Genomic DNA, 15,127 nt, shown 5'->3' on the forward strand with positions numbered 1-15,127 from the left:
GCAACATGGTTCCTAAGGCGTCGTTAACAGGTGACACATGGTTCCTAAGGCGTCGTTAGCAGGTGCAACATGGTTCCTAAGGCGTCGTTAGCAGGTGTAACATGGTTCCTACGGCGTCGTTAGCAGGTGTAACATGGTTGCTACGGCGTCGTTAGCAGGTGTAACACGGTTCCTAAGGCGTCGTTAGCAGATGTAACACGGTTCCTAAGGCGTCGTTAGCAGGTGTAACACGGTTCCTAAGGCGTCGTTAGCAGGTGTAACACGGTTCCTAAGGCGTCGTTAGCAGGTGTAACACGGTTCCTAAGGCGTCGTTAGCAGGTGTAACACGGTTCCTAAGGCGTCGTTAGCAGGTGTAACACGGTTCCTAAGGCGTCGTTAGCAGGTGTAACACGGTTCCTAAGGCGTCGTTAGCAGGTGTAACACGGTTCCTAAGGCGTCGTTAGCAGGTGTAACACGGTTCCTAAGGCGTCGTTAGCAGGTGTAACACGGTTCCTAAGGCGTCGTTAGCAGGTGTAACACGGTTCCTAAGGCGTCGTTAGCAGGTGTAACACGGTTCCTAAGGCGTCGTTAGCAGGTGTAACACGGTTCCTAAGGCGTCGTTAGCAGGTGTAACACGGTTCCTAAGGCGTCGTTAGCAGGTGTAACATGGTTCCTAAGGCGTCGTTAGCAGGTGTAACATGGTTGCTACGGCGTCGTTAACAGGTGCAACATGGTTCCTAAGGCGTCGTTAACAGGTGCAACATGGTTCCTAAGGCGTCGTTAGCAGGTGTAACATGGTTGCTACGGCGTCGTTAACAGGTGCAACATGGTTCGTAAGGCGTCGTTAGCAGGTGCAACATGGTTCCTAAGGCTTCGTTAGCAGGTGCAACATGGTTCCTAAGGCGTCGTTAGCAGGTGCAGCATGGTTCCTAAGGCGTCGTTAGCAGGTGCAGCATGGTTCCTAAGGCGTCGTTAGCAGGTGCAGCATGGTTCCTAAGGCGTCGTTAGCAGGTGCAGCATGGTTCCTAAGGCGTCGTTAACAGGTGCAACATGGTTCCTAAAGCGTCGTTAGCAGGTGCAACATGGTTCCTAAGGCGTCGTTAGCAGGTGCAACATGGTTCCTAAGGCGTCGTTAGCAGGTGTAACATGGTTCCTAAGGCGTCGTTAGCAGGTGCAACATGGTTCCTAAGGCGTCGTTAGCAGGTGCAGCATGGTTCCTAAGGCGTCGTTAACAGGTGCAACATGGTTCCTAAGGCGTCGTTAACAGGTGACACATGGTTCCTAAGGCGTCGTTAACAGGTGACACATGGTTCCTAAGGCGTCGTTAGCAGGTGCAACATGGTTCCTAAGGCGTCGTTAGCAGGTGCAACATGGTTCCTAAGGCTTCGTTAGCAGGTGCAACATGGTTCCTAAGACGTCGTTAGCAGGTGCAGCATGGTTCCTAAGGCGTCGTTAGCAGGTGCAGCATGGTTCCTAAGGCGTCGTTAGCAGGTGCAGCATGACAGGTGCAACATGGTTCCTAAGGCGTCGTTAGCAGGTGCAACATGGTTCCTAAGGCGTCGTTAACAGGTGCAACATGGTTCCTAAGGCGTCGTTAGCAGGTGTAACATTGTAAAAACAAATTTTGCATATGGAACATTTCTGGGATCTTTTATTTCAACTCATGAAACCAACACTTTACATTTTGCGTTTTATTTATATTTTTCAGTATATTTTAAATGCTATATTGATATTAAATGTAGCAATTACATGTCAAGGGAAAAACATTCCCACCACTTTCATTGTCAATGATTACATTTTGCCCATATTCTTGATAAATAATGTTATTAAACTCACTGGATTGAGACCCCAAAATCAACCATAATGGCCCTGCTAATAGCTTCATTTAAAAAAAAATACTGTTATTGAAGAAAGATTGTTCAGAGATTAAATGTAAATTCATTATAATTTCTACACACTTTCTACCTGGTATAAATCGTTTAACTTCAGACATATTTAGTTTATTCAGGCACCATTCGAGACCTCCCGACCCCCCAGTTGAGAATCGCTTCAGTGGACCATCTAGCTGCACCACACAGAGAGAGCAGAAGGCCTATTCAAAGAATTAAAACCTTTCCCCCCCTTTTCTGACCACCAGACTTCTGTTAGCCAAATGGCAACCTGTTCCCTATACAGTGCACTATAATTTAGTATATGGGGTGCCATTTGGTACGCAAATCTCAATTTTATTATTATTATTATGAATGGGAGTAAGGGGTGGTTTTATCTGATTGTTGTGTACGTTTTGTGGCCTCTGATTCAGCGAGTTTCCTAACTGCCGTTCCCTTTCCAAGAAAGACCGACATGGGAAACCCACGATGATGTCAAAGCGGATCAAACCGGGATTCCGCTCCCGTCCCCAGCGCGCTCTGCTCTGTTGCCCTACGGCAATACTGAGGCAAATAGAAAATGCGGCAGGTGCCATTTTCACACGCATGGGTGTAAAAGTGAAGTACTTATAGTTGAGGAAAGATGGACGGTGTTCATTTAGGTGTTTCATCCACAATACAGTACAAGCAAACGCAGCATATTTCCTTGTCATAGCGAGGTCTCCCCCAGCTGCCTGCTTAATTCTCTCTCCTCCAGATCCAGCTGCTAGCCTACTGATGGGGCTCTGACTCTGACAGTACAGACGGACCCAACGCGACCGCGACACAACCATCCCTCCTAAAACGGAATATGCGTAAACGCACGGCACATTTTGGGGAGAGACACCACACAGTCACAGCAAGCGACTAATGAGACCACAGCCTATTTCTCACCATCAACACAAATACATATCGTGCTTCGTGGTCGGTCATCATTCCAGCCTGTCTGGAACGTTCCGGGGTTTCCTTTTCGAGACCGTTCATCCCCCCCCCCCCCCGGTGTGATATTTGACAGGTCTCTTTGTTGGGTGGAGTCAAGTCCGGAATTGTCGATATTGGAATCATCACTGGCATCATTTCAGGTGGGTGAAACAAACACCGCGTTCTTTACGCCGCTGTTTTCATGGTTATACTCCTACATGCTTTACGACGTGTTCAAATATTGCATGTGCATTTTTAAAATGTTATTAATGATGAGATATGAGTGGGTTATCGCTTATTGGCCTTAAAGTATTCTAGAATCACTGTAGGCTAAGGAAGGGCGAGTGGCTGTTTCTTTCTAGCCGAACATAGCCCATATTGCCATGTTGATAACCATTTGCAGCGCCTCAGCTGCACAGTTAGATTGGTCGAATGATTCCCATAATAAGCCCTATAATTAAACCTGTGTTTATTGTGTCCGGATATAAATGTGGTTGGGGTTGGGGTTATCAAACCGTAGATGATGACCGGGTCTGTAACAACGTTATCGGTTACCACCGGGTTATAACGGGCGGTGTTGGGCGCACCCACCCTGGAAAAGAATTACATTCAATAACCTAGTAGCCCTAGTCTCTCTCTAGTACCCGGCCGCGGTAATGCTGGGCCAAGATGGCCCTCTAAAAAAAAAAAAAGACCTGTTCATTATACTGAATAGACAGACTACTCCACCTCAAAATATCTGGCCTTTATTTCCAAATAGGAATAGAGAAAAGGGGAGTCCACTAAGACGGTATATGAAGCAGCGGGGGCTCAGTGAGGGTGAGCTACATGTACTGTGTGCAAATAGAACATCTGTTTTCCCAGTCATGATGGTGATGACCAGGCCTGTAATATAGGATGGGCTGTTTCCCAGTCATGATGGTGATGACCAGGCCTGTAATATAGGATGGGCTGTTTCCCAGTCATGATGGTGATGACCAGGCCTGTAATATAGGATGGGCTGTTTCCCCAGTCATGATGGTGATGACCAGGCCTGTAATGTAAGATGGGCTGTTTCCCCAGTCATGATGGTGATGACCAGGCCTGTAATATAGGAAGGGCTGTTTCCCCAGTCATGATGGTGATTACCAGGCCTGTAATGTAAGATGGGCTGTTTCCCCAGTCATGATGGTGATGACCAGGCCTGTAATTTAGGATGGGCTGTTTCACAGTCATGATGGGGATGACCAGGCCTGTAATGTAGGGTGGGCTGTTTCCCCAGTCATGATGGTGATGACCAGGCCTGTAATGTAAGATGGGCTGTTTCCCCAGTCATGATGGTGATGACCAGGCCTGTAATGTAGGATGGGCTGTTTCACAGTCATGATGGTGATGACCAGGCCTGTAATGTAGGATGGGCTGTTTCCCCAGTCATGATGGTGATGACCAGGCCTGTAATTTAGGATGGGCTGTTTCACAGTCATGATGGGGATGACCAGGCCTGTAATGTAGGGTGGGCTGTTTCCCCAGTCATGATGGTGATGACCAGGCCTGTAATGTAAGATGGGCTGTTTCCCCAGTCATGATGGTGATGACCAGGCCTGTAATGTAGGATGGGCTGTTTCACAGTCATGATGGTGATGACCAGGCCTGTAATGTAGGATGGGCTGTTTCCCCAGTCATGATGGTGATGACCAGGCCTGTAATGTAAGATGGGCTGTTTCCCCAGTCATGATGGTGATGACCAGGCCTGTAATGTAGGATGGGCTGTTTCCCCAGTCATGATGGTGATGACCAGGCCTGTAATGTAAGATGGGCTGTTTCCCCAGTCATGATGGTGATGACCAGGCCTGTAATATAGGATGGGCTGTTTCCCCAGTCATGATGGTGATGACCAGGCCTGTAATGTAAGATGGGCTGTTTCCCCAGTCATGATGGTGATGACCAGGCCTGTAATGTAGGATGGGCTGTTTCCCCAGTCATGATGGTGATGACCAGGCCTGTAATGTAAGATGGGCTGTTTCCCCAGTCATGATGGTGATGACCAGGCCTGTAATATAGGCTGGGCTGTTTCCCCAGTCATGATGGTGATTACCAGGCCTGTAATGTAAGATGGGCTGTTTCCCCAGTCATGATGGTGATGACCAGGCCTGTAATGTAGGATGGGCTGTTTCACAGTCATGATGGTGATGACCAGGCCTGTAATGTAGGGTGGGCTGTTTCCCCAGTCATGATGGTGATGACCAGGCCTGTAATGTAAGATGGGCTGTTTCCCCAGTCATGATGGTGATGACCAGGCCTGTAATGTAGGATGGGCTGTTTCACAGTCATGATGGTGATGACCAGGCCTGTAATGTAGGATGGGCTGTTTCCCCAGTCATGATGGTGATGACCAGGCCTGTAATGTAGGATGGGCTGTTTTCCCAGTCATGATGGTGATGACCAGGCCTGTAATGTAGGATGGGCTGTTTCCCCAGTCATGATGGTGATGACCAGGCCTGTAATGTAGGATGGGCTGTTTTCCCAGTCATGATGGTGATGACCAGGCCTGTAATGTAGGATGGGCTGTTTCCCAGTCATGATGGTGATGACCAGGCCTGTAATGTAGGATGGGCTGTTTCCCCAGTCATGATGGTGATGACCAGGCCTGTAATGTAGGATGGGCTGTTTTCCCAGTCATGATGGTGATGACCAGGCCTGTAATGTAGGATGGGCTGTTTCCCAGTCATGATGGTGATGACCAGGCCTGTAATGTAGAATGGTCTGTTTCCCCAGTCATGATGGTGATGACCAGGCCTGTAATGTAAGATGGGCTGTTTCCCCAGTCATGATGGTGATGACCAGGCCTGTAATGTAGGATGGGCTGTTTCCCCAGTCATGATGGTGATGACCAGGCCTGTAATGTAGGATGGGCTGTTTCCCAGTCATGATGGTGATGAACAGACCTGTAATGTAGGATGGGCTGCTCTGTAGGCAGCAACACCAGGTGGGAGAACCAAGCCCACTCTAGTCAGAATGTCCACTGTACAGTATATCCAACTACCTGGGAATTAAATAGGCCTATCTTTCTGATGTGGATGCAGGATTCACCAATTGGCCAGTATTTTCCAGCGTCTTCCTCACTAAACACGAGCAGTAGATACATCTCAGCATCAATCACTGGGATTGTGGAACTGTGGGGTATTCTGTGTTAGCAGCGACTGTGGGGTATTCTGTGTTAGCAGCGACTGTGGGGTATTCTGTGTTAGCAGCGACTGTGGGGTATTCTGTGTTAGCAGCGACTGTGGGGGATTCTGTGTTAGCAGCGACTGCGGGGGATTCTGTGTTAGCAGCGACTGCGGGGGATTCTGTGTTAGCAGCGACTGTGGGGGGTTCTGTGTTAGCAGCGACTGTGGGGGGTTCTGTGTTAGCAGCGACTGTGGGGGGTTCTGTGTTAGCAGCGACTGTGGGTTATTCTGTGTTAGCAGCGACTGTGGGGGATTCTGTGTTAGCAGCGACTGCGGGGGATTCTGTGTTAGCAGCGACTGTGGGGGATTCTGTGTTAGCAGCGACTGTGGGGTATTCTGTGTTAGCAGCGACTGTGGGGGATTTTGTGTTAGCAGCGACTGTGGGGTGTTCTGTGTTAGCAGCGACTGTGGGGGGTTCTGTGTTAGCAGCGACTGCGGGGGAGTCTGTGTTAGCAGCGACTGTGGGGTTATTCTGTGTTAGCAGCGACTGTGGGGTTATTCTGTGTTAGCAGCGACTGTGGGGGATTCTGTGTTAGCAGCGACTGTGGGGTTATTCTGTGTTAGCAGCGACTGTGGGGTGTTCTGTGTTAGCAGCGACTGCGGGGGAGTCTGTGTTAGCAGCGACTGTGGGGTTATTCTGTGTTAGCAGCGACTGTGGGGGATTCTGTGTTAGCAACGACTGTGGGGTTATTCTGTGTTAGCAGCGACTGTGGGGGATTCTGTGTTAGCAGCGACTGTGGGGGGTTCTGTGTTAGCAGCGACTGTGGGGTGTTCTGTGTTAGCAGCGACTGTGGGGTATTCTGTGTTAGCAGCGACTGTGGGGGATTCTGTGTTAGCAGCGACTGTGGGGGATTCTGTGTTAGCAGCGACTGTGGGAGTGATTTTATTATTTATTGGATCTACCCGCTGACTAACAATATTTACTATGCATTTAGAATAATCAATGTAGGATGCAGACAGTCAGGCAGACCTGCAGACAGCCCTGTTTCTTAACTAGCGCTCAGTCAATGATAGAGGTAAATCACATAGTAACATGGCTTGAACAACAGTAGGGGAGGTCTCTCACTAAATACATTTCCAATGTGTACAGCCATGGTAGTTATTTCGGTTTTGAAACAGGCTACGAATGTCAGACCTCTTGGCTCCATGTCTGAAGATGACAAGATATTCAACCAACTCTTAGGAAGTTTCTGAAGATGACAAGATGGTCAACCAACTCTTAGGAAGTTTCTGAAGATGACAAGATGGTCAACCAACTCTTAGGAAGTTTTATGGTTCTGGCTTCATCATTCATATTTCTACTCAACCCCACGATTATCATCAACACCTTGGCAATCCTCCTCAAGTGGTTTGGTCACATTCCTAATGTGTGAAAGGAAATTGAGTTCAGAATTTAAAATAACACTTAGGTTTTTTTTACCTGGTGTTTTATCTTTATTACCCGTGAATAAAAATGTGTGGCCAACAGCACACACACACACACAGAGGGGGGGGGGGGGACACATGCACACGCACATACATGCCCCCCCCCCTGCCTCTTGACCCAACGTCTCTTTGTGCTCCTATCCCAGGTCATCATCATGAAGGACGGTGTGGTCAACAACAGCACAGCCAGCATCTCCCATGCCAGGAAAGCTGTGGAACAACTCAAGATGGAGGCTTGTATGGACAGGATAAAGGTAACTTAGTAATGGGTTGGAACTTATACAGTACATTACAGACATGGAATGCAACGCAATGTGCTTTTCAGGAAGAAAAAAAAAACGATTTAAAAAAACAATGAAAATAAAAGCTGAAATATTTACTACACAATAAAACACGAGGATAAAAACAAAAGTGACACAAACTGAACAACTAAAAATCACCCTGAGGAAAAGCAAAGCTAGAAATATGTTTTAAGATCTCTTGTCCACAGTTTCAGCCCCCCTCAGGATCTCTGGCAGGCTGTTCCAGAGGCTGGGGGCAGAGTAACTAAAGGCTGGGGGCAGAGTAACTAAAGGCTGGGGGCAGAGTAACTAAAGGCTGGGGGCAGAGTAACTAAAGGCTGGGGGCATAGTAACTAAAGGCTGGGGGCAGCGTAACTAAAGGCTGGGGGCAGCGTAACTAAAGGCTGGGGGCAGAGTAACTAAAGGCTGGGGACATAGTAACTAAATGCTGGGGGCATAGTAACTAAAGGCTGGGGCATAGTAACTAAAGACTGGGGGCATAGTAACTAAAGGCTGGGGGCATAGTAACTAAAGGCTGGGGGCAGAGTAACTAAAGGCTGGGGGCAGAGTAACTAAAGGCTGGGGGCAGAGTAACTAAAGGCTGGGGGCAGAGTAACTAAAGGCTGGGGGCAGAGTAACTAAAGGCTGGGGACAGAGTAACTAAAGGCTGGGGACATAGTAACTAAAGGATGGGGGCATAGTAACTAAAGGCTGTCTCTCAATGCCCCTTGGTCCTTGGCTTTGGGATAGTTAAAAGGCTGTCTCTCCATGCCTCTTGGTCCTAGGCTTTGGGATAGTTATAAGGCTGTCTCCATGTCTCTTGGTCCTAGGCTTTAGGATAGTTATAAGGCTGTCTCTCCATGCCTCTTGGTCCTGGGCTTTGGGGTAGTTAAAAGGCTTTCTCTCCATGCCTCTTGGTCCTGGGCTTTGGGATAGTTAAAAGGCTGTCTCTCCATGCCTCCTGGTCGCTAGGCTTTGGGATAGTTATAAGGCTGTCTCTCCATGCCTCTTGGTCCTAGGCTTTGGGATAGTTAAAAGGCCAGAGGACCTGAGGGACCTACTGGGTACATAACTAAAAGTACGTCTGACATGTATTGGGGGGAACAATTGTGGATTAATTTAAAAACCAATAGAATAATCTTCAAATATATTCTAAAACTGACATGCAGCCAGTGCAGAGACCTTTAAACCGGTGTAATGTGTTCTCTGTCTGGTCTGGGTCAGTACCCTGCAGTATTCTGTATGTTTTACAGTACAGATACCTTAAAACCGGTGTAATGTGTCTCTCTGTCTGGTGTTGGTCAGTACCCTGCAGTATTCTGTATGTTTTACAGTACAGAGACCTTACAACCGGTGTAATGTGTCTCTCTGTCTGGTGTTGGTCAGTACCCTGCAGTATTCTGTATGTTTTACAGTACAGAGACCTTTAAACCGGTGTAATGTGTTCTCTGTCTGGTCTTGGTCAGTACCCTGCAGTATTCTGTATGTTTTACAGTACAGAGACCTTAAAACCGGTGTAATGTGTCTCTCTGTCTGGTGTTGGTCAGTACCCTGCATTATTCTGTATGTTTTACAGTACAGAGACCTTACAACCGGTGTAATGTGTTCTCTGTCTGGTCTTGGTCAGTACCCTGCTGTATTCTGTATGTTTTACAGTGCAGAGACCTTAAAACCAGTGTAATGTGTTCTCTGTCTGGTCTTGGTCAGTACCCTGCAGTATTCTGTATGTTTTACAGTGCAGAGACCTTAAAACCAGTGTAATGTGTTCTCTGTCTGGTCTTGGTCAGTACCCTGCAGTATTCTGTATGTTTTACAGTTGACCAATGGCTTTCCTGGGTAGACCAGACAGGAGAGCATTACAGTAGTCAAGCCTGCTTGTAATAAAAGCATGGATGAGTCTCTCTGTATCATCCTGAGAGAGAAACGTCCGCACCTTGGCATTGTTCCTCAGGTGGTTTGGTCACATTCCTAATGTGAGTTTAGAGAGTTCAGAATCTAAAATAACACCTAGGTTTTTTTTAGCTGGTGTTTTATCTTTATTACCCGTGAATTAAAATGTGCGGCCAGATTCTCTCTCTGTGCTTTGGCTCCAACAATAATTACCTCGGTCTTGTCTTGATTTAGCTGGAGGAACTCGTGAGCCATCCAAGTATTTAAATCACAAATACAGTCACATAATTTATCTGTGGAGCTAAAATCCTCTGCTGAATTAGAAATGTAAAGTTGTGTATCGTCTGCGTTGCATTGAAAATCAATTATGTGCTTTCTGATAATGCTACGAAGGGGTAACATATATATATATATATAAATATATATATATAAACTGAACAGTACCGGACCCAAAATCGAACCTTTTGGAACGCCACGTGATGTGTATTTTCTCTGAGTTCTGTTCACCAAAGGTGACAAACTCTCAACCGGTTAAATTGATCCTAAACACATTTAGAACAGGACCAGAGAGGCCAACCCACCTCTCCAGTCTCTCCAGAAGGACATCACGATCAACAGTGTTGAAGGCAGCCCTTAAATCCAAGAGTACATGGACAGAGAGCTGTTTGACATCTGTGTTGGCTCTAGGATAATTTACCACTAACTAAGACTAGGGATCCGTTACTATATCACTAGGGATCAGTGTTGGGATCCGTTACTATGTCACTAAGGATCAGTGTTGGGATCCGTTACTATATCATTAGGGATCAGTGTTGGGATCCGTTTCTAAATCACTAGGGATCAGTTACTATATCACTAGGGACCAGTTACTATATCACTAGGGACCAGTTACTAAATCACTAGGGATCAGTTACTATATCACCAGGGATCCGTTACTATGTCACTAGGGATCAGTTACTATGTCACTAGGGATCAGTTACTATGTCACTAGGGATCAGTTACTATATCACTAGGTATCAGTTACTATGTCACTAGGGATCAGTTACTATGTCACTAGGGATCAGTTACTATGTCACTAGGGATCAGTTACTATACCACTAGGGATCAGTTACTATACCACTTGGTATCAGTTACTATGTCACTAGGGATCCGTTACTATGTCACTAGCGATCAGTTACTATGTCACTAGGGATCAGTTATTATATCACTAGGGATCCGTTACTATATCACTAGGGATCAGTTACTATATCACTAGGGACCAGTTACTATATCACTAGGGACCAGTTACTATATCACTAGGGACCAGTTACTAAATCACTAGGGATCAGTTACTATATCACCAGGGATCCGTTACTATGTCACTAGGGATCAGTTACTATGTCACTAGGGATCAGTTACTATGTCACTAGGGATCAGTTACTATGTCACTAGGGATCAGTTACTATATCACTAGGTATCAGTTACTATGTCACTAGGGATCAGTTACTATGTCACTAGGGATCAGTTACTATGTCACTAGGGATCAGTTACTATACCACTAGGGATCAGTTACTATACCACTAGGTATCAGTTACTATGTCACTTGGTATCAGTTACTATGTCACTAGGGATCCGTTACTATGTCACTAGCGATCAGTTACTATGTCACTAGGGATCAGTTACTATATCACTAGGGATCCGTTACTATATCACTAGGGATCCGTTACTATATCACTAGGGATACGTTACTATATCACTAGGGATCCGTTACTATGTCACTAGGGATCAGTTACTATGTCACTAGGGATCAGTTACTATATCACTAGGGATCAGTTACTATTCCACTAGGGATCTGTGACTATATCACTAGGGATCTGTGACTATATCACTAGGGATCAGTTACTATATCACTAGGGATCCGTTACTATATCACCAGGGATCCGTTACTATGTCACTAGGGATCCGTTACTATGTCACTAGGGATCCGTTACTATGTCACTAGGGATCCGTTACTATATCACTAGGGATCCGTTACTATATCACTAGGGATCCGTTACTATATCACTAGGGATCCGTTACTATATCACTAGGTATCAGTTACTATGTCACTAGGGATCAGTTACTATACCACTAGGGATCAGTTACTATACCACTAGGTATCAGTTACTATACCACTAGGTATCAGTTACTATGTCACTAGGGATTAGTTACTATGTCACTAGCGATCAGTTACTATGTCATTAGGGATCAGTTACTATATCACTAGGGATCCGTTACTATACCACTAGGGATCTGTGACTATATCACATGGGATCAGTGTTGTGATCAGTTGCTATATCACTAGGGATCCGTTACTATACCACTAGGGATCTGTGACTATATCACATGGGATCAGTGTTGTGATCAGTTACTATATCACTAGGGATCAGTTACTATATCACTAGGGATCAGTTACTATATCACTAAGTATCAGTTACTTTATCACTAGGGATCAGTTACTATCACTAGGGATCAGTTACTATGTCACTAGGTATCAGTTACTATGTCACTAGGGATCCTTTACTATGTCACTAGGGATCAGTTACTATGTCACTAGGGATCAGTTACTATGTCACTAGGGATCAGTTACTATGTCACTAGGGATCAGTTACTATGTCACTAATGATCAGTTACTATGTCACTAATGATCAGTTACTATGTCACTAGGGATCAGTTACTATGTCACTAGGGATCATTTACTAGGTCACTAGGGATCAGTTACTATGTCACTAGGGATAATTTACTATGTCACCAGGGATCAGTTACTATGTCACCAGGGATCAGTTACTATGTCACCAGGGATCAGTTACTATGTCACCAGGGATCAGTTACTATGTTTTATTTATTTATTTTATTTATTTATTTTACCGTTATTTTACCAGGTAAGTTGACTGAGAACACGTTCTCATTTGCAGCAACGACCTGGGGAATAGTTACAGGGGAGAGGAGGGGGATGAATGAGCCAATTGTAAACTGGGGATTATTAGGTGACCATGATGGTTTGAGGGCCAGATTGGGAATTTAGCCAGGACACCGGGGTTAACACCCCTACTCTTACGATAAGTGCCATGGGATCTTTAATGACCTCAGAGAGTCAGGACACCCGTTTAACGTCCCATCCGAAAGACGGCACCCTACACAGGGCAGTGTCCCCAATCACTGCCCTGGGGCATTGGGATATTTTTTTTTTTAGACCAGAGGAAAGAGTGCCTCCTACTGGCCCTCCAACACCACTTCCAGCAGCATCTGGTCTCCCATCCAGGGACTGACCAGGACCAACCCTGCTTAGCTTCAGAAGCAAGCCAGTAGTGGTATGCAGGGTGGTATGCTGCTGGCAACAGGGATCAGTTACTATGTCACCAGGGATCAGTTACTATGTCACTAGGGATCAGTTAGTATGTCACTGGGGTTCAGTTACTATGTCACTAGGGATCGGTTACTATGTCACTAGGGATCAGTTACTATGTCACTAGGGATCAGTTACTATATCACTAGGTATCAGTTACTATGTCACTAGGGATCAGTTACTATGTCACTAGGGATCAGTTACTATGTCACTAGGGATCAGTTACTATACCACTAGGGATCAGTTACTATACCACTAGGTATCAGTTACTATGTCACTTGGTATCAGTTACTATGTCACTAGGGATCCGTTACTATGTCACTAGCGATCAGTTACTATGTCACTAGGGATCAGTTACTATATCACTAGGGATCCGTTACTATATCACTAGGGATCAGTTACTATATCACTAGGGACCAGTTACTATATCACTAGGGACCAGTTACTATATCACTAGGGACCAGTTACTAAATCACTAGGGATCAGTTACTATATCACCAGGGATCCGTTACTATATCACTAGGGATCAGTTACTATGTCACTAGGGATCAGTTACTATGTCACTAGGGATCAGTTAATATGTCACTAGGGATCAGTTACTATGTCACTAGGGATCAGTTACTATGTCACTAGGGATCAGTTACTATGTCACTAGGGATCAGTTACTATGTCACTAGGGATCAGTTACTATGTCACTAGGGATCAGTTACTATACCACTAGGGATCAGTTACTATACCACTAGGTATCAGTTACTATGTCACTTGGTATCAGTTACTATGTCACTAGGGATCCGTTACTATGTCACTAGCGATCAGTTACTATGTCACTAGGGATCAGTTACTATATCACTAGGGATCCGTTACTATATCACTAGGGATACGTTACTATATCACTAGGGATCCGTTACTATGTCACTAGGGATCAGTTACTATGTCACTAGGGATCAGTTACTATATCACTAGGGATCAGTTACTATTCCACTAGGGATCTGTGACTATATCACTAGGGATCTGTGACTATATCACTAGGGATCAGTTACTATATCACTAGGGATCCGTTACTATATCACCAGGGATCCGTTACTATGTCACTAGGGATCCGTTACTATGTCACTAGGGATCCGTTACTATGTCACTAGGGATCCGTTACTATATCACTAGGGATCCGTTACTATATCACTAGGGATCCGTTACTATGTCACTAGGGATCCGTTACTATATCACTAGGTATCAGTTACTATGTCACTAGGGATCAGTTACTATACCACTAGGGATCAGTTACTATACCACTAGGTATCAGTTACTATACCACTAGGTATCAGTTACTATGTCATTAGGGATCAGTTACTATATCACTAGGGATCCGTTACTATACCACTAGGGATCTGTGACTATATCACATGGGATCAGTGTTGTGATCAGTTGCTATATCACTAGGGATCCGTTACTATACCACTAGGGATCTGTGACTATATCACATGGGATCAGTGTTGTGATCAGTTACTATATCACTAGGGATCAGTTACTATGTCACTAGGGATCGGTTACTATGCCACTAGGGATCAGTTACTATGTCACTAGGGATCAGTTACTATGTCACCAGGGATCAGTTACTATGTCACTAGGGATCAGTTACTAAGTCACTGGGGTTCAGTTACTATATCACTAGGGATCAGTTACTATGTCACCAGGGATCAGTTACTATATCACTAGGGATCAGTTACTATATGATAAAGGAATTTGTATGTTTAAAGTAATGACTAAATAATTCCACCCTGAAACATATAAGACGATGTGAAATGTATTAGAATTATAAGACTGCAATCCAATAATGTATGTGTGAGTCAAGTTACGGGTGAGAAATGTCTGGTTGAGAAAACAAAGGACAATTGAACTACACATGACCTGGTTGTAACTCTGACAACAGGAAAGAGGGGCTTTCCAAGGCCACTCTAATCTAGGGAGGAGAGACATGGCTAGAAACTGAGAGGCTGGTAGAAAAGGGATAAAATGTGTGTTTGTAGGTGGGGGTGGGAGTTATAAAATGACTGTGTATGCATTTTTGACTTCAGAGCTCTCGTGAATAAAGAACAACGAACCTTTTGTAGAATCTGAGTCTTTGCCTAATTATTATTAAACCCAGGGTCTTACAAA

General features: G+C 45.3%; 1 protein-coding gene across 1 annotated transcript in view; it reads left to right on the plus strand.

Moving 5' to 3' along the window:
• The first annotated feature begins 2,572 nt into the window (after nucleotides 1-2,572).
• The window catches only part of LOC129863486 (guanine nucleotide-binding protein G(I)/G(S)/G(O) subunit gamma-4), a 63,059-nt gene continuing 50,504 nt past the window's right edge, over nucleotides 2,573-15,127 (plus strand). Inside the window, exons 1-2 of the mRNA XM_055935554.1 lie at nucleotides 2,573-2,968; nucleotides 7,585-7,692. Coding sequence (XP_055791529.1) covers nucleotides 7,594-7,692 — 99 coding nt within the window. The 5' untranslated portion in view covers nucleotides 2,573-2,968; nucleotides 7,585-7,593. The remainder of the gene's footprint in view (nucleotides 2,969-7,584; nucleotides 7,693-15,127) is intronic.

Source organism: Salvelinus fontinalis, chromosome 1, assembly GCF_029448725.1.
Source record: "Salvelinus fontinalis isolate EN_2023a chromosome 1, ASM2944872v1, whole genome shotgun sequence".
Classification (NCBI taxonomy): domain Eukaryota; kingdom Metazoa; phylum Chordata; class Actinopteri; order Salmoniformes; family Salmonidae; genus Salvelinus; species Salvelinus fontinalis.